This window comes from Rhododendron vialii, chromosome 13a (assembly GCF_030253575.1).
Source record: "Rhododendron vialii isolate Sample 1 chromosome 13a, ASM3025357v1".
NCBI classification, from domain to species: Eukaryota; Viridiplantae; Streptophyta; class Magnoliopsida; order Ericales; family Ericaceae; genus Rhododendron; species Rhododendron vialii.
Genome location: NC_080569.1, coordinates 26,583,242 through 26,607,378, shown reverse-complemented (window position 1 = coordinate 26,607,378; position 24,137 = coordinate 26,583,242). Strand labels below are relative to the sequence as shown.

At 36.0% G+C, this 24,137-nt stretch overlaps 1 protein-coding gene across 1 annotated transcript; it reads right to left on the bottom strand.

The window, feature by feature from the left end:
- Positions 1 to 12,035: 12,035 nt before the first annotated feature.
- LOC131312807 (sphingolipid delta(4)-desaturase DES1-like) lies at positions 12,036 to 17,651 on the bottom strand. Its single transcript, XM_058340794.1, has 2 exons — positions 17,459 to 17,651; positions 12,036 to 13,557 (listed from the first exon to the last, which is right to left on the bottom strand). Exons 1-2 carry the CDS (start codon positions 17,609 to 17,611, stop codon positions 12,724 to 12,726), a joined length of 987 nt encoding a protein of 328 aa, XP_058196777.1. The 5' UTR covers positions 17,612 to 17,651; the 3' UTR covers positions 12,036 to 12,723.
- Between the last annotated feature and the right edge of the window lie 6,486 nt (positions 17,652 to 24,137).

The following is a 24,137-nucleotide window of genomic DNA, read 5'->3' as shown; positions in this document are numbered from 1 at the left end:
TCATTCCTATTTAGCGCTGCTTTGATTGAGATTTTCTCTGTTTGCTTGCGCACTTGATTGTGTGAGGTTCTGATTTTGCTTCTGGAGATTAGGCCTCCTTTGTGGTTGTTTTATTCCCTCCTGGGAGATGGCTGCCCTTTCGATGTATTTCCCCCTTTATCAATGAATTATATCATTTTGGCAAAATAAAAATAAAAATTCAAAGCAACGCAGTCTTCATAGAACATTCTACTCCTGATAATCCTCACATCTTGGCTTGTTGGCCCCGTTATGCCATATCAGAATGGCAAAGTCCACTTTCACTCCCTGTGGTTATCGTCATGTGCGGATATCCCCTTCATAGTTCAAAACTAACTACATAACCTACCTGTGGTTTTGAAAATGTGCGGATAGACCTCCTGCCATCATGTTTTCCATCCATATTAATGGAGGTGTATCTCACATGCTTTTATAATATAATCTGAGTCGTTCATAATGTATTAAATAAAAAATAGAGTATCTCTGTAAAAAAATCTTCTCGATCAAGCATCAATAACCCAGTGATCTAATTTTTAGTAAATTCAAATTTGAAATTTTAATTTCATAACAAAATTGATTCGACCATGAGCTTTTCATTTTTTGATTAACTTGAATTTTGGCATAGATGTAGTACTCATCAAAATTTATAATATCAACGGTTTTAATTCAATTTTTGGTATAGGGGATGGTGTGGTTAGATTTAAAAAAGAATAATAATCAATGGACATAATGAGGGTGTATCGATTTTTTAATGTTGTGTCCGTTAATATGAATGGAAAACATGATGGTATGAGGTCTATCCGCACATTTTCAAAACCACAGATAGGTTATGCGGTCAGTTTTGAACCATGAGGAGCATATCCGCACATGACGATAACCACAGGAGGTCAAAGTGGACTTTACCCTATCGGAATCGAAATAGCTAGGAAGGCACGTTTTTGTAGAGTGTCTAGACTCTAGAGACAGACCAAAATTTGAAGGCCAAATACAGAACGAAAATGCTAAGCACACCGACGAGGATATCGAGGCCCTGTTTCAAAACGGATTTTAAGTTCTTATTTTTTAAGATAACAATTTCAAACTCAAAAATTATAAGTTTATTAAAATCTAAAAATATGCAATGTAGATCTTATTTGAAATATCTCGATGAGAATTTTTATACGATGCAAAAAAAAAATTGAAAATTTATTTTTTATTTACATTATTTTTGAATTTGAAAATGTAAAATAAATTACTTATTTTTTAAAAAGGTTTCTAAAACGGGGCTCGAGTACGATGGACAGTAACGTACTTCCTCAACCTAATGGCGTTGTAGCTGCCACTTTTCTTGGAAACCTCGCCATAAGCGATTCGATGTACACAGTTCCACTTTAAGAAAAAGTACTTTTTTTCAAAATGTTTGAATTTCAAACTCAAATATAATAAAAATGAAAAATATTTTTTTCAATTTTTTTTGCACCGTTTAAAAGATCTTAATGAGATCTATCAAATAAGATCCATATTGGTAGGAAAATTATTTGCGTAAACGCATAATTTTTGAGTTTGAAATTACCTTCTTTTTCAAAAAGTACTTTTTTTAAGAAACCAGAACAGCCTTGCAATGTACTTGGTGTAAGCTGTAAGGCGTGAGCCAGAGGGTAACATATAAGAATAAAAAAGTAAAAAAATATCATTAAAACCCAAAAATTATCAGTAAAAAATCTTGGATTTTCCTTCATTGATGATCTCATAACTAATTTTGACAGTGATCAGTGGACCAGTCTGGGTTTAGGGATGCGAACAAGAAACTTCCGGAGTCCGAACTAAACCTGCATCGGTTCGATCTATTGCCAGAATCAATACAGCTTGATGAATCTGAAAAGTTGGCCAGGGCTCTATTTGCATATCGGAATCTTGGAAGTTGTAGTGTGTGTGAGTGGGTGTGGGGACACGAGCGCGAAAGTGTCTTTGAAACACATCTCAACGTACTAAAATTTGCAAGAGCGATGATTGAAAATACGAGCGCAGTGCAAGGTTGAGAGCGGGACAACTGGGCATTTTGAAGGATTACGTGAATAAAATCAAGATTTGTTGAGAGGCTGTAGAGGCAAAAATCAAGAGTAGATTGCAAAAATCTAGAGGCTGTGACAAAGTTACTACTTTATTCTTGACAATCCATTACTATTCTTGAAAAAGTACTCCAAACCGAGTTCAACCAAACGAGGCTAATGTTTGATTTGGCTGTCTTTATTGAGTGGCTCTGCATCAACCATTTGATAATCCTAGCTTATATTTGGTTGACTATTAAGCCATGTTGGGCTAAATAAGTCAATTGGTTTATTTTTTTATTTTTATTCAAAAACAAATCGTATTTGTTAGTTTTTCGTTAATTTTTTAGGGATTATTGCATCGTCATGACGAGAGAAATCTAAAAAGTAAAAATTTATGATTGAAATCTAATTTTTTTTAATAAAGACGAAAAAATTGGTTTATTTTTGTCTTTATTCAAAAAAATTAGGTTTCGATAGTAATTTTTTACTTTTTAGATTTCTCTCGTTATGATGATGCAATAATCTCCAAAAAAATTGACGAAAAACTAACAAATATAAAAAAAAATTTGAATAAGAAAAAAAAAAAAACCAATTGACTTATTTAGCCGATCGGGGCCTAAAACCGTAGTGCCTAAAAGCAAGCTTTGCAAGTTATGAAATCGGAATATTCACAAGTTCTTGTCGACTTTGCCTAATGGCCCTAATAAGTGGATTTAAGAGCATGTACTTCAGTTGATGTAAAATGCATTTTTAGCTATTTTGGAGTAGAAAACACAAAAAAATTAGCCTGCAGCAGTTGAGGTAAAAGGGGAGGCAAAATACATTTATGAACAGTGCTTCGCCATTTTTACCTACACACTGTTCACACCTTTCTTTTTTTATTGTTTCTTTCTCTCTCACCTCCCTCCTTTCTCCTCTCTTTTTTTATCCGGTGAAACCCATCATCGTCGAAAGTCGAAACCCTTCAGCTCCCTTTAGCTCGTCCGTCGTTGACAGAACTCGTCGAAACCCATCAAACCTGGTTCAAGCAAATCCTAGAGGCCTACGACTTCCTCAGCGATCGAGTGGTGCACAAACACACAACTACAACACACAGTTGTTTCAGAGAAATACGCCTGCAACGATCGATTTTGATTTCAAAACATGGTTTTCGAACGATTTGCGACGAAAAAACAATTCACCAAATAGTGGTGCAATTTCTCTCTCTACTGTCCATCGGAATCGATCTTGACAAAAGTCTTCAAACGAAGAAAGCTTGGGTCCGGCGACCTCAATCTATGCAAACAGTGATTCAATTTTTCTCTATATTGTTCGACAGAATCAATCTCGATGGAGGTCTTCAACGGAGAAAGGCTTGGATTCGGCAACCACGATCTCCCAGTTCCGGCGAACTCGATCTATATATCTGCTACAACCATAAAATATATACATACATATATATCAATATAATATGATAGGGTGGTTTTCAAATCCCCTATTTTTTCTCCTATATTTTGGACCATAGGATCGGTACATATTTTTTCTACGGCTGAGATTACAGCGTAAGAAACCTAGCGATAAATTGGGAAATGATGCTTACTACTATAATGTCACATTTTCTGCTGAGATTGGTTCCCTATAATTCCGGGAAATAATGTTACCACATTTACCAAATTTTCGGAACTAAAGGAAACCTCCAATTTGATTATCACATATGATTTAAACTTCTATTAATCTAGCTGAAAATTAGGAATCATACGTGGAAAGCTATACGCGCGTGGAAACCTATAAGGAATATACCTTCTAAAGGATAATGAGATTTTGGGTAATTGATTTCCTTTGATTTCGGGAATAATGTAACCACATTTACCAAATTTTCTATTAACCTAGCCAGTCCACGTTTTTTATGGTTTGTTTGTCACAGGCATACATTTTCCACATTTTTCAACTTCTGAACGACCATTACCGATATTGAGGTGAGTTCGATTTCTTGAACGATTTTTTTCAGTTCTCATGCAAGGGATTCAAAACATCGAAGGATTTTTTTCAGTTCTCATTCAAGATCGATTTTTTTTAGTTCTTATTCAAGATTGATTTTTTTCTTGAACGATTTTTACTCATATTGGATTTCTTTTGTAAAAAATTGGGAGTTTCTTGAACGATTTTTTTTCAATTATCATGCAAGGGATTCAAACATTGAAGGATTTTTTTTCAGTTCTCATGCAAGTTCAATTTTTTTCTTGGACGATTTTTATTCATATTGGGTTTCTTTTGCTGAATATTGGGAGAAAAAATATGAGTGTGAGAGAAAAGTTTTTTTTTTTTGACAGCCTTTGGTCTTTTACGTTAATCCTAATTTTGTTGTTTTCTTGAACGATTTTTACTCATATTGGGTTTCTTTTACTGATAATTGGGAGTTTCTTGAACGATTTTTTTTTCCAGTTCTCATGCAAGTTTGATTTTTTTCTTGAACGGTTTTTACTCATATAGGGTTTCTTTTGCCAAATATTGGGAGAAAAAATATGAGTGTGAGATAATAGATTTTTTTTTTTTTTGACAACCTTAGGTCTTTTACGTTAATCCTAACTTTGTTGTTTTCTTCTACCTTCTTCTTACTTTCTAATATTTACTGCAGGAAAGATTAGCAAAAATATATTTAGAAAAATTCTGTGTCGAGCTTAAATTCGAGGTATTACTATTTTTTTTTTTTTTTGGATTGGAGGGTTTTCTTTTTAATCTTTGTTTTGGTGTGTTGGTTCTCTTCGCAATCGTATTCTAAATCTGCGTCGAGCTTAAATTCGAGGTACTACTAAGGTTTTTTTTTGGATTGTAGGGTGTTCTCTTTAATCTTTGTTTTGGTATGTCTGTTTTCTTCGCAAGATTGGTTGGTATTAACTCATGTTTTCAGTACCACATCAATTTATCAAGAGTGTTTTCGACCAGCGTCGAGCTTACCTTCTCATTTACTTTTTTGTTTAAGCCTCTGTCTGTATGCATTTTCTATTAATATTTGGACGTGGGTGGTTTGTTTTGTATATGGTCCTTCAGTAGAAGATACATCTTTCCAAACACCCGCTAAGTCACGAAACCATCTATATAATAACAAAAGAAAGGTGTAACGCCCCGAATTTTGGGTACGTTAAGAAGACAATTTATTGATAAAATCTATAACGCCCTGAATTTTGGGTACGTTAAGAAGACATTTTATTGATAACATCAAATGGAGTCTGGCTCTTATTACAACAATTACTCTCACAAGAGTTCAATATTTACACAAATGAAAGGGGTTCTAAGGTTCCTAACTACAGCTCCTCAGCACCTCTATTCTTGCCAGCTCCTCAGCTCCAAAGCCTCCACGGTGATCTGCTAACCCTGATTATCTACAAAATCTGACACATTATACCAGCGTCACCACCGATATAATATGTCAGGGTCACCAAAAAGGCAACACCGTGAGCTACAAAGCTCAGCAGAGTAATCCCATACCCGCTAACCCATACTTACAAACTACAGGAAATAACACATCGATTTCCACATGATAAGTATAAAAACAGTTTAATCAATGATACATCCACATTCGTTTAATCAACTATCGTTGGTGTCCAAGATTTCAGAGTTTCTCCTACGCGACTCATCGTAGACCGTGTCGACATTTTCATTTACAAAACAACCTTTCAAAAACCATTTGTTTAACACAAAAACATTTGCATTGGCTCCGTACCGCGGATAACCAAGCTACACACCCAACCTTTTTAAAATCATTAGCATTGGCTCCGTACCGCGGATAACCAAGCTACCCAACCTTTAAAATCATTTGCATTGGCTCCGTACCGCGGATGACCAAGCATACACACCCAACCTTGGTTCCGCCGCGCCGGGTTCCCAAGTATCCTCACAATGGTTCCGCCGCGCCGGGTTCCCATTGGCACACAAAAATATTTGCATTGGCTCCGTACCGCGGATAACCAAGCATACACACCCAACCTTGGTTCCGCCGCGCCGGGTTCCCAAGTATCCTCACAATGGTTCCGCCGCGCCGGGTTCCCATTGGCACACAAAAATATTTGCATTGGCTCCGTACCGCGGATAACCAAGCATACACACCCAATCTTGGTTCCGCCGCGCCGGGTTCCCAAGTATCCTCACAATGGTTCCGCCGCGCCGGGTTCCCAAGTATCCTCACAATGGTTCCGCCGCGCCGGGTTCCCATTGGCACACAAAAATATTTGCATTGGCTCCGTACCGCGGATAACCAAGCTACACACACCCTACCTCGGTTCCGCCGCGCCGGGTTCCCGAGTATCCTCACAATGGTTCCGCCGCGCCGGGTTCCCATTGGCACACAAAAATATTTGCATTGGCTCCGTACCGCGGATAACCAAGCTACACACACCCTACCTCGGTTCCGCCGCGCCGGGTTCCCGAGTATCCTCACAATGGTTCCGCCGCGCCGGGTTCCCATTGGCACACAAAAATATTTGCATTGGCTCCGTACCGCGGATAACCAAGCTACACACACCCTACCTCGGTTCCGCCGCGCCGGGTTCCCGAGTATCCTCACAATGGTTCCGCCGCGCCGGGTTCCCATTGGCACACAAAAATATTTGCATTGGCTCCGTACCGCGGATAACCAAGCTACACCTCACCATGGTTCCGCCGCTCCGGATTCCCATGGGAACGCACACATTTTAAAACCCTCGGTTCCGCCGTTCCGGGTTTCCGAGTATTCCCACAATGATTCCGCCGCTCCGGGTTCTCATTGGGTTTTACCACACAATGGGCTACTACGTCCGGCCACATTGCGATTTTCAAAACATTTCAAAAACCTTTTTCAAATGTTTCTTTTACACACGCACACAACTCACATAATGCCTCCCAAAACCGGTCATTATGTTGTTTCAAAAATAGTCCCTTCCTCGGAAAACATTTCTTTTATTAATCACACCCTAGGTGTCATGTTTCTACTTTCTCGGTTCTCGTGTCTCGTTTACATTCAAAGACTCCGCGGTAGGACATGAATCTTTCTAACAAGATCATCCAATTCTATATTACTTTAACACGCTCAATCACTACTTATAGCATAACGCCACATATACGGACGCCTTTGGAGTGTATCACTTATGCTTTATTCCAAGCACAACGCCACATGTACGGACGTCTTTGGAGTGAAATCACTTATGCTTTATCACATACCACAAGTAATACAAGCAACTCAAATACGCATATTCATAACTATCTTAAAGATCAAAATACGAATACTTCTAATCAAACGATAAGTACGTAAATAAAGATAACCTACTTTGTATTTGAGTAAGTAAATACATAGGGAGTAAGTAAGGATTTCCTTACTGTTCTTCTAGGCGGTAGTCGGCTACGGAAAGTACGTCGGCTACGGAAAGTACGTCGGTGGTCGGGCGGAGTAACTTCCTACGGTGGTCTCCGGTAGCTTCGAAAGAGAAAGGTTTCTCTCGAAACTTCTATTTGACTAACACTACTACTACTTTTGGATCGAGAGGGTGGTCGAGTGGCGGTCTACTGGCGGCCTAGGTTGAGTTTCTTGAAGAACTCAAGAACTACACAAGAACAAAGAAAGAACAAAGGAATTTCTAGAGAGAGAAGTTGTAGAATGGGAGGTGTGAGTTCAATGCTTGGAATGGGGTCCTATTTATAGGAAAAATCTTGGCCCTCTCCTCCCTCTCATGGCCGGCCCCCCTCTCTCTCTCTCTACCTCAAATTTTGACACATGTCATGCACTTATGGAAGATCAAAGGCTAAACCCTAGGTTTGCATGGCTAAGATTGTCCTTGGATGGGATTATGGGAGATTTGGTTGGAAGATTTGGAGACAAAGGTACAAGATTTGTCTTGAACAAATCCTAGAAGTACAAATGGGAGTTAAGTTTGGTTAGGAGAAAGATTCTCCAAAGATGAAGAAAAGATCAAGGAATGATCATGGAAGGTCATGCAAGGTACAATCCCATCTTCCTCTTTCTTTCCTCCTCTCTCTCTCTCTCTCTCTCTCTCTCTCTCTCTCTCGGGTTCTCTCTCTCTCTCTCTCTCTCTCTCTCGGGTTCTCTCTCTCTCTCTCTCTCTCTCTCTCTCTCTCTCTCTCTCTCTCTCTCTCTCTCTCTCTCTCTCCCTAGTACACACACACACACACACATATATATATATATATATACATATAAAAGTACAAGCAACAATAAACAATGGGTACCTTTGGTACTAGGGTCAAGGAAACTTAAAGGCTAAGTTTCTCCTACTAACAAATAAATAAGCACATGTTACTTTAAATAAATAAACTAGGGTACTTTTAAGAATATTAGGCCTTAAAGGCTACAAGGCTACTAAGTACTTTCAAATTAAAATATGGGTACTTCATCACATGGGTTTTAAGAAAAAAGACTAGTTTAATAAGCCCATGTACTTGGTGAAAGAATAACTCTATTACCCAATGGATAATAAATACCCTAACGGTTATCGTCCAATGGATAATAAGGTACGAGTACTTTAAATCATAATTTAAGTCTTTTAAAAGACTACATGTCCTTTTGAAATTTACCTATGTGTTTATATATATGTACTTAGCCAAATATAATAAAGGAAAAAGCTTTTGACCAATGGGTAAAGATTACCCTAACAATCATTGTCCAAGGGACAATAGTTACTAGGGTACTTTTTATAGTAAAATATTCAAAAAGTACTTTTAAAGTAATTATAAAAGTCTATTCAAGTACTTTTGCTCAAATCTTTTATTAAACCCTTTTAATATAAAGAATTGGGTTTCTATTATCCAATGGATAATAGCTCCCCTAACTTTTATTGTCCAAAGGACAAAGAGTAAAACCAATTTAACAAAAGGAAATAAATAAGTAATTTTCTAGGGTTAAAAAGTTTGACTAGGATTCTCCCCAATAAAATAATAATAAAGTACAAGTCAAATCAACTTTATTGGAAAGTTTCTTTGTCACATCGGTACTTTATTTGGTCAAAAGTCTCTATTATCCAATGGTCACTAACTTTCCTAACGGTTATTACCCAATGGATACTAGTTTCCCTTGCGGTTAATAACCATTGGTTAAAAGAGTACAAGTACCTTTAAAATAAAATTTTGAAAAGACTACATGTACTTTTATAATAAAAAGTTTTATTATCCAATGGACAAAAATTACCCTTGTGGTTATTAACCAATGGATAATGGAGGGGTGGAAGAATCCCCAATAAATAAAGCATACAAGTACTAGCACATGTTTTATAAACCATTAAAATACTATATTTTGTACTTTACCAAAATATTTAAATGGGGGGCCTATTGTCCAATGGACAAAGATTACCCTAACCATCATGGACCAACGGATAAAGCAAAAGGTTCAAAAGGTCCAAGGGTTTCAAAAGGTCCAACTAGTAACTAGGTAAGTCGATTGCTTGGTTCCTCCAAGCAGTCGGTTGGAAACTAACTAAATTGGTCACGTAGGGTTTCTAGTCGAGACCAAAATCTAACTACGACGAATATTAACAAGAAAACATATAGCCACTCAAAAGAAAATAAGTAAATTAAATAAAATTCAAATTTTTAACGAAATTTTTATAGACCAAAATTCAGGGTCGTTACAAAAGGCATTTCCTGCTCTATGTTACCTGTTATACAGTTCATTTGGTCATGGTCTAGATTTGTGGCAAGTGCTAACCTCTCTTTAAAAATGGACTATAAATATGTGCGCCACTTTGACATTTTTTCCTCTGGCTTTTCTGAAATCGGCAAAATTTCCGAAATTGCCGATTGTAGTTGATTGGTTGGACATTATTCAATTATGGACTTAAAAATCCATATTTGCAGATTGTAATGATTTTTGAAATTTCCGAAATTACCAATTGTAGTTGATTTGGGTGGACTTAAAGACTTGATTGTAAAAACTTGCCGTTGATCGGGTGAGTATTTCCGAAATACAAATGGGTGATTTCTGAATTTGCCGTTGATTGGGTGAGTGCTGTAATGGAAATACAAATAAATTCGAGGTACTACTATTTTTTTTTTTTTTTGTATTGGAGGGTTTGCTTCTTCTTTTTTTATAAGCAACAAAAATTTATTAGAACTCGACAAAGGGTATTTCGAGGTAACCAAACTCTAGATACAATAGAACCTTGAATCCTATAAAAGGAAAAGAAGAAGAAAAACATTTTACAAGAGATTGAAATTAATAAGCCAAATAGGATAAGCTCTGCCTCTACCAAAATCATCTTACACTAGACTTCATCCAAATCAACTATCAAAATTATGACCCCTATTTTTTCCCTGGCTGAATCCCATGATTTATGAGGTCATTTACCTATTTTTTTAAAGATTGTGATAGAGAAGCCTCGAAGCTCAAAAGGATCAATATGCTTGAAGATTTTTAGTTTTGAAATATTTTATGTTTTCTTTTTAGATGTCTCCTCGAGGCATGCATTTTCATTTATGTATATCATTTTTTATTTTCATCGGTATTTTGGATGGTGTTTATTGATTTGACCAAGATTTATGCGTTTGAATTTGTTCTATACGTTTTAGTTGGTTAAATTTGTTGTTTAGTTTTAATTTGCGTGTGTTGAATGTTCGAACCGTGCCTTCAGGCACGGGCATTCGCTAGTATATATATATACTGCAATTTGTATTATTTTCTAATATTTAAATGGATAGAGAGGAATTATAAAGAAGCTGCTGCGGTGTGGAAGTAAAAAATGGGTAGGTAAAATAGAAATTGTACCTTTTTGAGTAGGTATTATACCTAGTATTGGTGTACATGCTCTTAAATATACAATGACGCCAATCATTTTCTCTACCTTACTTACCGGGAAAAGAAAAAATGCAGCCTTTTGCGGTTGCGCAAGTGAATCAAATTGCACCTAGCTAGTTTCCACTACATGATCAGGAGGAGGAAGATATGCAGGTGCGGGTATCGAATGCTGTAAATAGAGATGCATACAATGCTGCTGTTGACATTAAAGACTAGTACAAAACTGAAGAAATCATTGACAGTATCGATGGAGGTAGAATATAGGTATATAAGAGCATGGACATCAATGAAAGGAAAAATAGCTAGTGAAAAGGGTTCAATTTCTATTCTACCTATCCATTTTCTTCTCTCTCTCTCTCTCTCTCTCTCTCTCTCTCTATATATATATATATATATATATATATATATATATATATATTGAGTCCCCTTCTTGTGAGGGATCCCCTATTTAGCTTAAGTGCGGACCTCATAGATCCCGATCGAATTTCGATGATCCGAGCCGCTCATTGTAATCAAAACGTGATTTTAAGAATTCTCATAAGAAATTGCAAAAAAAATGGCCGGGAAGAGTTTCATCCAAACATTTTTTATTGAACGGTTCAAAAAAAATTGTTCAAATCAAGCCATTTCCGTTCTTTTTTTTTCGCCGATTTCTCGCGAATATCTTTAAAATCACGTTCTGATCACATTGAGCTGCTAGGATCATCGAAATTCAATCGGAAAATGGGAGAAATGACGAGGTCCGCACTTAAGGAGCTTATTTAAGGTCTTTACAGGAAGCTCACTGTGTGTGTGCGTGTGTGTATACAAGGTTTAGGGTTTGAAGTATATGCAGAAAGTACGAGATAAAAGGGAGAGAGAGGGCGGGGTGGAGAGAGAAATGAATATCACAATATTTTGTTAGATACCTTGTGAATAGTTCTTAGGTAAAAGTAGAGAACCACTCTTCATTCTTCATTAATATAAAATACCTGAGAGAAGGCGGAACGAGTTATTCACGGCTTCGCACAATCTCAGTCATCCGTTTCGGCAATCAATAGTTCGGATTTAAAATAAATTTCTTTCAGCGAATAGTTTTTTTTTTTTAAATCCGGTCCGTCCAAAACACTTTTGGACATTCGCAATTGAACGTGTAAAGTATATGTTTTTCTCAAAAAATTCCTATCCTTTTACCTAATTTGGTGCAAGTAATTTTTTGGGTTTTTACTCTCTACAATAACTAACATTCTCTTTTAAAGAAGCCTGTGTATATGCTCTAAAAGAACATAAAGCTATCCCAATGTCTCAGCAATATAAATCGACATGAAAAAACTTTCTGAAATAAACAGTCAAATAATTAATGAGCCCCTCACCTCTCAATCTGCAACTGTAGCCTATATCCTTGAATCCTTTAGGATCCGTTTGATTAACGAGAAAAATAAAATAGAAAGTGAAAATGATAGAAAGTGAAGTCAAAGAAAAGAAAAAGAAAAATTATTTTTTACATCCATTTAATTAGAATGAAAGTTTTGCAAAAAAATAAGATATCTTTGTTTGGAAGAAATAAAATTGCCGAAATTAGAAGATAAAATGTGAAGGGAAGAGGTTAAAGAAGGAAGTTAAAGTAATTGTTGTTGATTTTTTTGAGAAAATAAAATTTCTCTACACATTTTGTGAGAAAAAATAAAACAAACTCTCATTCGTTAGAGGGGGGATACAGGAAAGTTCATTTCTAACACTTTCTATGATATTCTTGCTAAGTGAATACAAAAAAAAAAAAAGTATATTTTTTTCTCTTTCTTGTATTTTATACAATTATCTCGCTTATCAAACGGATCTTTAAGGTAAAATCAACGTAAGTTGGGAGACAAAAATATGGTATATCACAAGGATTCTTGAAATGAGGGGAACGATCGAAAACGAAATAATAAAGCGATCGAGCACCTATTCAGTTTTCTTAGCAGTCTTTGTCGACAACTTTCTCTTCATCCGGCTGAAGGGTCCAACCGTCCGATCAGCAATGTACATGTATATCACCTGGCTCCAAGACTTGTACGAGTCCAGGCCCTCGTAATACTCGGGAGCAATCGCCTTCAACTTGTGAAGCTTGCTACCCGCGATTCTCGGGAAATCGTGATGTTCGTTGTGGTAGCCTACGCTCCATGTCATGAGATTCAAGGGGCCGTAGTAGGAGTATGTTTCTTGCTCCTTGTTAAACACGTAATGCTCCGAAATGAAATGACCCGCCATCGGGTGCATCCCGCCTCCCACAAACGTGGAAAGGATCAAGTAAGCTAAAGATTTCCATCCCGAAAAATAAATTACAAGAGCGTCGAGTGCCGATTGGACGATCAAGTTGATCATCTCCCACATGCCTGGGGGTTTCGGTTTTTTAAAAAGAGGCCGGAGGGCGTAGAAGAAAAGTTGCAAGACGACCCACATGGATTTTGCGAGGATATTAGTCACGAGGTGGGCTTCAGTGAGGGTAGGGATATCCATGTCGATTCCATCGACTCCTTGGAAGCGATGGTGCTCGAGGTGGTATTTTTGGAAGGTGACTGACATTGGTACGCCGATGGGGAGGTTGGCGAAAATGCCCAGGCATCGGTTGTAGAGCGGAGTAGAGAAGGCGAGGTTGTGGCTCAGCTCGTGAATAGCTAAGAAGAGGTTGTGGTTGAGAAAAGAGCCAAAGAAATAGGCTGTAGTCAATATCTTTAGCCAGCCTGCATTGTGAAGGAAAGTAGCAGTCCACAGTTGAAGCAGAACGACCACAGTAATCTGCAACAACACAATTTTGAGCACATCAACCAAACATATTGGTCATGTACAATATGGATCTACAACCTAAACATTAGCTAGAATAGGAAGGGGCAGAGAATTCCAACAGGTTGTCAAATCGAGAATCGAAATGATTATTTTTCGAATCGTGAATCGAATCGAATCGTGAATCGTTCCGATTCAGTCATGATTTTATAATGCATTGAAACTTACGCTTATAGATTAGGGTAACAAAGATATATACTGCAAATGAAAGTTTTAGACCTAAATCAATAAAAACCTTCTTCTAAATGATGATTTGTTAATAACGTAGAGTATTAGGTAAGTTGCTTGTATTGCAACTACTAGGAGATTATGATTCGTAAATTCTACTTATGGTTCTTTTATTAAAAAAAGTTAAAAGTACAAAACAAACTCTGAGAAGGTCTATACAGCAGTTGTATTCCTTTTATTTTTCTCATTTTCGATTCAAAATAGATCTCTCTTTCTTATTATCTATAATATTACGTAAGGAGGAACATAGACAAAAATATGGCATATAACAATACTATAAAAACCTTAAAATAATAGTTTGAACCCTTTTCAAATAACCAAAACAAGAGTAAAAAATGAATTTCTAAAATTTTAAGTGAATCGAACGATTCACCGATTCACTTACGATTTGTAGTTATTTCCGATTCAAGCAGCCTATTCGGATCAATTACCCACCAAATTGTACGATACATATCCTGAATCAACTCCCGTTGTATGGTTTTTGTGTAAACCTGTTGGCTTTTAGTTTCCAAACTGCGAAACAACACTCCTTTAATTGGTTAATCACCAATTCATTGTCTAACACTTAATCAGGCAGTAGAGTTGCCATCCGGGCTTCTGGTAAATCCAGCGCCTAGAGGTTGTAGATTTTGGGCCCGCATGATTGAAAAAAAGTTCCATATCGCTATCAGTAACTACCGTGATGCAAAGATCTCTTCAAGGGTGGATCCACGGTAAGCACAGAAGAATTAGGTGACCCCTCTAAAAATAAGACCCTCAAGTCTACTTAACATATATATATATATATATATATATATATATATTCCCGAAAACTATTGCAGTTGCTCAAGTGGTAGGGCATAGCGCCTTCTCATGTATGATGATCGAAGGATTGAATTCAGGTGCCAACATTCTCATTTTTTTATGTGTCAATGGTTAAAAAAACACCTCTTCACAATTTTTTAGTGCGATGAGAGATTCAAACCCACACTTAAACTAACTCATGTACCATTGGTACCATAAAGCTATTTACAATAATGTCATTTGCTACACAAATCCATTACTATAACCATAAGTTCCATGTAAAACTAAAAAATATTGTTTTATTCGTTTTTCATTTTAACTTTGTCTTCTAATCATTACCATATTTTTCTCTTCAATTATTACCATATTTCTCTAATTATTACTTTCATTTCTCTCTCTATTTCTCTCCACTCATTTTTCCTCTCTCCAATCATTACATTATTTCTCTCTCCACCCACTATCAAACCTAAAATACCCAAAAATGAAAACTAAACAAAGTGACTTATTTTTTTTAATATTTTACCTTTTGTTTATTTTTCTGCAAGCTCGAAATTAACTAATAGGAACAAGAAAAATACTCCTTCCGTCCCAAATTCTTTGTCCGGTCCGCAAAACGAAGTGTTAAAAATAATACAATTTTTGCAAGAAAAAATCAAAAGTTTTTCAACAACTTACTAGATATCAATGAGTATTTTTAATTTGTGAAAAAAGTTTGAATTTTTTCTTGAAAAAATTGCATTATTTTTAACACTCCGTTTTGCGGACTGGACAAAGAATTTGGGACAGAGGAAGTTTGTGATATACATATATATTCATTTTCATATAGAATAGTAATAAAAATTGATATGAGACTTTCAAACGTATAGGACCGATCGTAAAGAGGTGATCCCTCTATAAGAAATTATTGAATCCGCCACTGAATCTCGTCAATGTCGAAGAATCACAAAACCTTTACAACTATACATTTCCAGTAAGAGGGGATTGATGCAACCAAGTTAATGCATGATATCAATTGGAATACCTCTGGTGGAGATATGTTTAAACATTAAAGTACGTAGTATATTTCTCTACTTCTAAATGAAAATTTTACTGATTCCAACGATTAAAATTCAAAGTCTGGTTTGCAAAGGCGGAACTATGCTGAAGCCCGGGGGCCCTGGCTGCACCCTGAGCTTTGGAGTTTAAAATTTTTTATTTTATATATACTTGATTTTAAATATTATTACTAATTATTCATGTACAGTTATTTATAATCTTAATAATTTTGGTTATATTTGATAAAAACTCGGTTATTTGACATTCTCATTTCTCAATTTCTTTTATAAATAAAAAATAAGTATGTGATAGTTGAATTAATCTAAAAAAAGCACAAAATGATTGGTATACTTTAACCGCATTAGACTTGAATCATTTCAATGTACAAATGTAACGAATTGGTATAAAACCTTTATAATATAATAAATACACGTTCGGTTAAAAAAATACATCTTTACTAAGTTGGCCCCCCAGGTTTCAAATTTAGTTCCGCCACTGCTGGTTTGTTTTCACATGAGGTAGGAATGGGATTAGTACGCTGTAGTTTTTCCATGCTTCACAAATTTCATAAAACATTTAGTAGTTTATAACTCATCCTTATTTTTTTCGGTCAAACAGAAATTCTATAACTCATCCTTATTGTTGTAAAACAAAAGTTATGGTTAAAAGTTAAAGATGGAAAGTTTATTTAGAAATGCCCTCTTCTCTCTCCTCTTCTCTCCCCATTAAATCCCAATGGAAAATTCATTGATAGTGCCACCTCTAAGGTCATCAAAAAGATCAACCCAGGTGCTTCTCTGATTTTGATAGGTAACTAAAAAATTTCTTCTCCTTTGGTCATTTTTAATTCTTGTCTTCCTTATTTGGTGAAGTAAAGTTAATCCAATAGATATTTCCTTGATTAGCATCTTGTTAGTCTCAGAGTGGGTCTCCGATTGACACGGAATTGTTCTTAGCTTTATTTAGAGATGATTCTGTCAAATCCTTCGTAATAATTTCAAAGATTAATAAAATAAATAAATTTTGCCATTAAAAAAAAAGTAAAGGAAAAAGGTTTCTTGGCAATAACGGATTGTTCCCATCACAGACTAGCATACCAACTTTGGAAACATATTTTTGCTTTGCCAAATCTAAATGGACAAAAGCCAGACCTCTCTAGGAAACTTCGAAGTACACCACATAATTAATCCAATCAAAATCGCAAAATCAACACAACTGAGATTATCCACTGAGATTATCCATAGTCCATACTCCATAGACAATATGTGAATCTCACTGCAAATGGAGTAATAAATTCGACATCAAAGTCTAGACCGTGGAGGATTTTAAGATTTTCTTAGATGGTATTCGAAAATTGAAATTGTAATCTAGTATTGAGGTGTTATATCCAACTATTGGTTGAATATTTTCTTATGTTTTCTTTTTTGCATCCTAGCACTTATCGCTATGGTGTTTTTTCTCTCGATGTAGCCCTTTCGAGTTTTTTATAAAAAAAATCGTTCGCCAACAGCAGAACCCACAAACCCATTCACCCACAATCTCTCAAATTCTGTTCAATTTGAATTTTGAAAAAGGCTTTTAAGAGTAATAAATGAAAAGAGATAGAGATAAAATTCATTAGGATCGTGCGTGGGGGATTTGAGACCCCTAACAAACAAGCTTTTAATGCCAAACAGATCTGACAAAACCCATGATACGATCGAGACAACACATAGATTCCAATCATCAATCTACACACACACACATATAAACACACAGACACATTATGTGTGTGTTTATATATATGTGGGGGGAAAACAAATAGAAATACCTTGAGAAAAGCCCAGGGATCGGGGCCGAAGAGGTGTTTGACTTGCGGGTACTGAGAGAGGATCTGACGCCGCCTGGAAGCGTGAGGCTCGTCAGTGTATGACCAGAAGAAGTCCGTCGCCATCACCCCTTCTCTCTCATCTTCCCCTCCCATCTCTCTCTCTCTCTCTCTCTCTCTCTCTCTCTCTCTCTCTCTCTCTCTCTCTCTCTCTCTCTCTACATATATACACACACACACACCCCGTTCTCTCTCTCTCTCTCTCTCTCTCTCTCTCTCTCTCTCTCTCTCTGTATCTTGATTTCTCTGGGTCCTCGGTTTCCTCGGAATTTAAATGGTCTGTCACCGGTGGATCAACGGGTTTTAAAATGTCAGCGAACTCACAGTCACGCACTTCCCCACGTTCGTTACAAGATGCATGTAATCTGAACCCAAAGAAAAATAGGGTTTCTTTTTTTTTTTTTGGCAAATTCCACTTTTAACTCCTATGGTTTGGGATCATGTGCGGATGCACCCCTATGGTTCAAAAGTGTGCACATAACAACACCCCTGTAGTTTGTGAGGTGTGCACATAACACTCAATTCCATACGTCCATAATAAAATCAAGCATGACCGATGCGCATTAAAAGTATGATATGTCCTCATCATCTCGTTTGATTCATCTTCTTTCTTGAATCTAACTACTTCAACCCATGTATTAAAAGTTAGATATGAACCGTTAATATTGTAGAGTTTGACGAATGCTACAACCATACCAAAATTCAAGTTCATCAAAAAAATAAAACCTCATAGTCGAATTGAATTTACGGGGCGGTTTCGGAAACAATTAATTAGACACCTAAAAAATACCTCATAGTTTTCGATCAAATTTTAATGATCTGAGCCGCTCAATGTGATCAAAACGTAATTTTAAGGATACCCACGAGAAATCATAAAAAAAAATGACTGGAAAGGGCTTGATCCGAACAGTTTCGAACAATTTTTTTATTAAACGGTTCAAATAAAAACTGCTCAAATCAGGCCTTTTCAGGTCAATTTTTTTTGCTAATTTCTCGTGGACACCCTTAAAATCACATTCTACTCAAATTGAACGGTTCGGATCATAAAAATTTGATCGGAAACTATGAGATTGAGATTTGGAGTGTTTTTTTTGGTGTCCCTTGAACCGTCCCGTTGAACTTATTATGAAGCAAATTTTTAAATTTAAATTTATTATTCATTTTAATAATAATTAGATCAATGAGTTATTGATGTTTGCTATCGACCTGATTTTTTTATAGAGATGCTCTATTCTATGATTAATACATTATGAACAACTTGGATTAAATTTTAGTTAGATTCAAGTGACGTGTGAAATACACATCTGTTAAAATAGACAGAATAAGGTGTTACGTACACACTTTACAAATCACATTGGTGTTATGCACACATGTTTGAACCATAAGGAATGTATCCGCACATGACTCAAATCACATGAGGTCAAAGTGGACTTTGCCTTTTTTTTTTGGCAATGGAAAGTCTCAAATTAATCAAAGAGCAAGTTTAGTACAGGTAAAGACGTAGGGAAATTCAAAAGGTCCAAACTCAACATGATAGCAAATAAATCAATCTTGGATGATTAATCAAAGGATAAAATCGCACATGAGCTAAACAATAGGGGTCAAATTGAATCTATCCTTTCATTTTGAGGACTACTGACCCTGTTCGATTTTGATTTTGAGAGTGGTTTTTGAAAGTAATGATGGATATATATATATATATAATTTTTATTAAAGATCATGAGCAGGGGATTTTGTGTAACGCCTCGAAAATTCGGAGACATTAAAAATAATAATGAAAAGATTATTTCCACAAAAGAAATTCATAGATTTACTGCGTCACCATTTCAAAAGCAAATGTCGTTATTTTACAACCGTTTCAAATAAATCAAGATATTACAATTTCCAAATAAACTTAGAAGCTTTCAAAATAAAGTCGACTTAAACTAATCAGAGCGACTATGCGCACGGAAACTGAAGTTTTCAGCTTCTTCCTCATTAGGATTTAACTCGATCGAATCGTACGACACTTCTGTTCCATCTTCAGTACCTGGCGTTCGAGTTACCAGGGCAACATAGTACCGTGAGCAATGACGCTCAATAGCCAAAACCCACCCGAACCCATAACTTACAAGCAATAGGATATACAATTGAAATGCATTAGAATAACATAAGAAAAGAACGATTAATCATTTCATTACTATTATTTACCCTATGTGAAATTTCAAATCTTATCCACAGATCCGTTCCTATCCATAACCTCTGGCACAAACACTGGTGTGGTCCGACTCCTCTTTTCCAGATCCAGATGAAAAATACCTAAGTTATATACCCGGTATCCCATCCGCGACCATAAGTTTGGATAAAACTTCACCGGATGCGCACGCGAGCACATTCCAGCCCGGGTTGTGACACAAGCACAATACCTCCCTTATGACCCGTCCCAACATCCGAGAGCCGATCACCACCATGCCGTAGCCAAGGTTCATAAATTCATGCTTTCAACAGATCACCACCAATCAACCTCCAACAATTCAATCCCCGGATTCCTTGTCCGGAATACCAATATAGTCTCTCACTTTATTCAATTTTCCGTTAACCCTATTTCAACGTCTAATATGTGAAATCCGCACATCGCAACCAACCCCGGAAACCTATTTGGCCAATCTATCATCAATACAATAACATTTCACACAATTCAATATTTTTTTTTTTACGAACAGGCTAACAATAATTAATTCTACGATAATAAAAACACATGCGATAAAACAAATCATGCAGTAAAATTAATCATGCAATTAAATCAAATCAAGTAATTCTTTTTATTTTCTCTTACCCTTTTCACAACTAAAATCTACGTTTACTATTAGTCATCTTGGAGTATCGTCAGTACCAAAATAATTCATGATTACAATAAAACTAGGATTTAATCGAAACTAAATAACTTGGGGTTTATAGTATTAACCTTTAATACTCAAGGTCCCATTTATAAGCTTCTCTAACTTGAGGGCTAAACTGTAATTAATCTAAAACAATTTTTATTAAAAAAAAACAGTAGCCATGGCCATTGGACACCACGGCCATGGATTTCGGAAAATCCAGTGGGTTTCGGCCGGCTTACAACCGGGGACGTCGTATTCGATTATTTTCATACCGAAACACGAAACAATCAATACGGAACCTAAAATATATTTAGGGAGGTGAGTTCGGACTACCTCTCATTTGGCGAAACGGAGTTCGGAGAGATTCGGTGGCGGGTCGAAGCGGCGGCAGAGCTCATCGGTGGTGATGGTTAGTACGGCTGGTGGAAGAGGGTAGCCCGGTGGTGGTGGTGATAGAAGGAGGAGAAGGTGGTGGCTGCTCCGGTTAGTAAGAAGGAGGAGAAGGAGTTTCCGGTGGTGATGTACGGCTGGAGATGGAGATGGTGACCGGTTGGTGAGGTGATGAGAAATGGTGGTGATGGAGGCTGCCTTCTCTCTCTCTCGTGTTAGCTGGGAATGAAAAGGAAGGAAAGGAAAGATGGTGTGATATTAAAATGGGATGGGTTTTTTTGCATGAGGGGTATAATCCTATGGACAATTATGTGTTGTTGAGATGAGAGGAGTTTAAGGAGTAAAACATGGGATTTTGCTTCCTTCTTAGCTCGGCCGAAATAATAAGAAATGGGGGGGTTTAGTCCGGAACAACTCACGCATACACTCGAAAAATCATTTGCCGGATACATACGCACACGATTGATTATAGAAATAAAATCGGCGTGACGACATAAATAATTTTTCGCATTAAATAAAATAATGAGCAAAATATTATTTTTTTTTGTTTTGGAAATTATTATTATTTATTAAAAATACCGGGTCTTTACATTTTGAAATTCTTAAACATTTTGGTCAATTTCAATGACATTCCAGGGGTTTCTTGAAAGACAACTATCCGCACACCTTCGTGTATAAGGAATGACTATACATTTCTTATGATTTCAATGTTCATTTTACCAGCACCTGATCAACACATGTTTAACCAAACACATGTTGAAATTAGTCAAACATGACTTATATTGACAAATTCACCATTTTTTAAAATAAATAATAAAAACCTCTCAAGCATAAAATAAACAGCTATCAAGAAATTTTACCATTCTTCTAATGGTTAAAAAGAAAAGTCATCTTGATCCAAAAATAAATGAGAGTTGATTGTTTTTTTTAACAGTTCTCTTTATCGGAAAGGGTGAATTTTCAAATACAAGTCAGTACTTTTGACTCTTTTCCATTACGTGTTTGGACAAATAGTTGTCAATTTGAGATATTGGTGAAATGCACATAGAAATCATAAGGGAATCATGGTCATTTCTCATATGTGAAGAGGTATCCATCATTAGGGAAGAAGAGGTATCCATCATTAGGGAAAATCTCAAGGGGTGTCATGAAATTTGCCCTATTTTTTGGTGAAAAAATCGGAAGTGCAAGTAGATACCTTATCACCTCGATCCGCCCAATATATTGTCATGTGACAACACATTACTATTTGTGAGGGACTCTACCGCACCTAAATTGGAACCGAAACTAAAGTCTCACTAAATACGAGTGGTGTTAAGAGTATGCTTAGCCCTAGTAAAAAATTATAGGGGCTCGAACCTAGGCATTTTCTAATTAACCAAATCTAAATTTTCACTATTGAACCAACCCCTCATTGGTCTACTCCCATATTCATCTTGATGATTTCATTTTCAAATGATGCAGAAGATCAAATTGATCGGATATCATCTTGGTCACGTAAACATTGAATAATGAAAATAAGATGACCGATCAATCGAAACGCTTGTATAAATTATTTGATTACTATTATATTATAAAAATGTGAAATTCATAGGTATAAAATTCTTGTGTACTTAGTCAGACATAGGTCACAATATTCTCTTACGTGCCTTGAGATTTTTTTTGGGATGAAAAATGAGAATATTATATTGATAAACGTCTGGCGGCACTTACAAAACGAAAATCATTTAAAAAGGACAAAGGTCGCAATATTCTCTTATGTGCCTTGAAATATACCTTTTCATTAATTCCATCTGGCCGGTTGATTTTACAGTTTATGGAAAACTTGTTTTTACCGATAGGGAACTCTTCAGCTTTGGTCATATTCATCTTGTATTAGGATTAGGACTTCAAATGCTTCTCTTTTTAATGAAATTATTGTGATTATAAGATGGATGTCCGATCTTATTTCTGAAGAACATGTCATTGATGTAGTGTCTTGCAGTTTTTACTTTGTAGTACTTCATACATGATGCTATAATCTCTTCTATCGATTGACAAAACAAAATTACACCCGTGCTTTGTGTACATACATTCATGTACATACACCGCGTACATACAGACTAAATTATGAAGTAAAGTTGAATATTTCGTAAACGCACTTACCGATATCTAAATGTGCTGATATTTTTTAGAGACCCTAAACAATATAAATTGAACAACATGAGTGGCTCGGTTCATCTTTGCAAAATCCAAAACGGGTGCCAAAGACGTATGTACGCGATGTATGTACACATATTCTTTTCAGAAAAATTTAACACTTCACTGAACGGGCCATAAGTTAAGCGTGCTTTGATAGTGATGGGCCGGCCCATCCACATGTGTGGTTGATTTAGTCGCACATAAATGTAATTCTTCAAAATATTTTGCGCTTCTACTCTTAGTTATCGCACAGCAATTGTACTTTAAACCCTCTCACACATAAATTTTAGTTGTTCATCTCCACCTAATAATGTCAAATATGACATGGCATGTCAAGAAGAAGAAGTGACATGTGAAATAACTCCAACCAAAATGTCAAATGCTTAATATCATTTGGCATTCTCTCTTTCATGTCAAATTTGACATTCATGTCAAACTTTATCTTTAACTAATTATTTTATTCTCCAAGATTTCCTAAAATAATATAGTTGACATATGGTGTTCCGCTTTCTAAAAAAAAGAACTTTTAAAAAAATGAAGGTAATTTTAAGCTCAAAAATCATGTATTTACGCAAATAATTTTCCTACTAATATTGATCTTGTTTGATAGATCTCATTGAGATCTTTCAAACGGTGCAAAAAAATTTTAAAAATTATTTCTCATTTTCATTATATTTGAATTTGAAATTACCTTCTTTTTAAAAAGAATGTTTAGAAAGAAATTGGAACAGGGTCAGTAAGCGTTTTTTAGATGCAAATTGTTTTGTAATCCTTAAAAAAAATTCACATCCTCATATTTGAAATCAAGGTTTCAAAGGAGTAATTATTTAGTAGTCGTGAAGCACTATCAAGTGGTGCCCCAACACTGTTCACATCCACGTATTTATGTGGAACCATACACATAGTAGAAGGCCATGTATAATCGTTTTGTATTTTAGAGTTATTTATATGGGACCATACATAGTAGTGGGCCATGTATAATCGTTTTGTATTTTAGAGTTTGGGGCAACGCCACGACATCCTTTTTTTTTTTTTTAAATACGCTTTCATGCTCGCTCCTTATTTCACACCAACATGCAATTTTGTGGCTCAGGTTTGATTACTTCAAGAGTATTTTCACTAACCAATAAGTTGCGGATCATAATAACTTTTTGGTTTTGTCTTTATTCAAAAAAAAATTGCTTTTGTTA

What these genes read in the sequence shown, in the direction of transcription:
- LOC131312807 (XM_058340794.1), bottom strand. Translation starts at nt 17,611, where the DNA reads ATGGGAGGGGAAGATGAGAGAGAAGGGGTGATGGCGACGGACTTCTTC. An exon ending in ATCCCTGGGCTTTTCTCAAG is followed by an intron (nt 13,558 to 17,458) that starts GTATTTCTATTT and finishes GTGTTGTTGCAG; the next exon opens with ATTACTGTGGTCGTTCTGCT.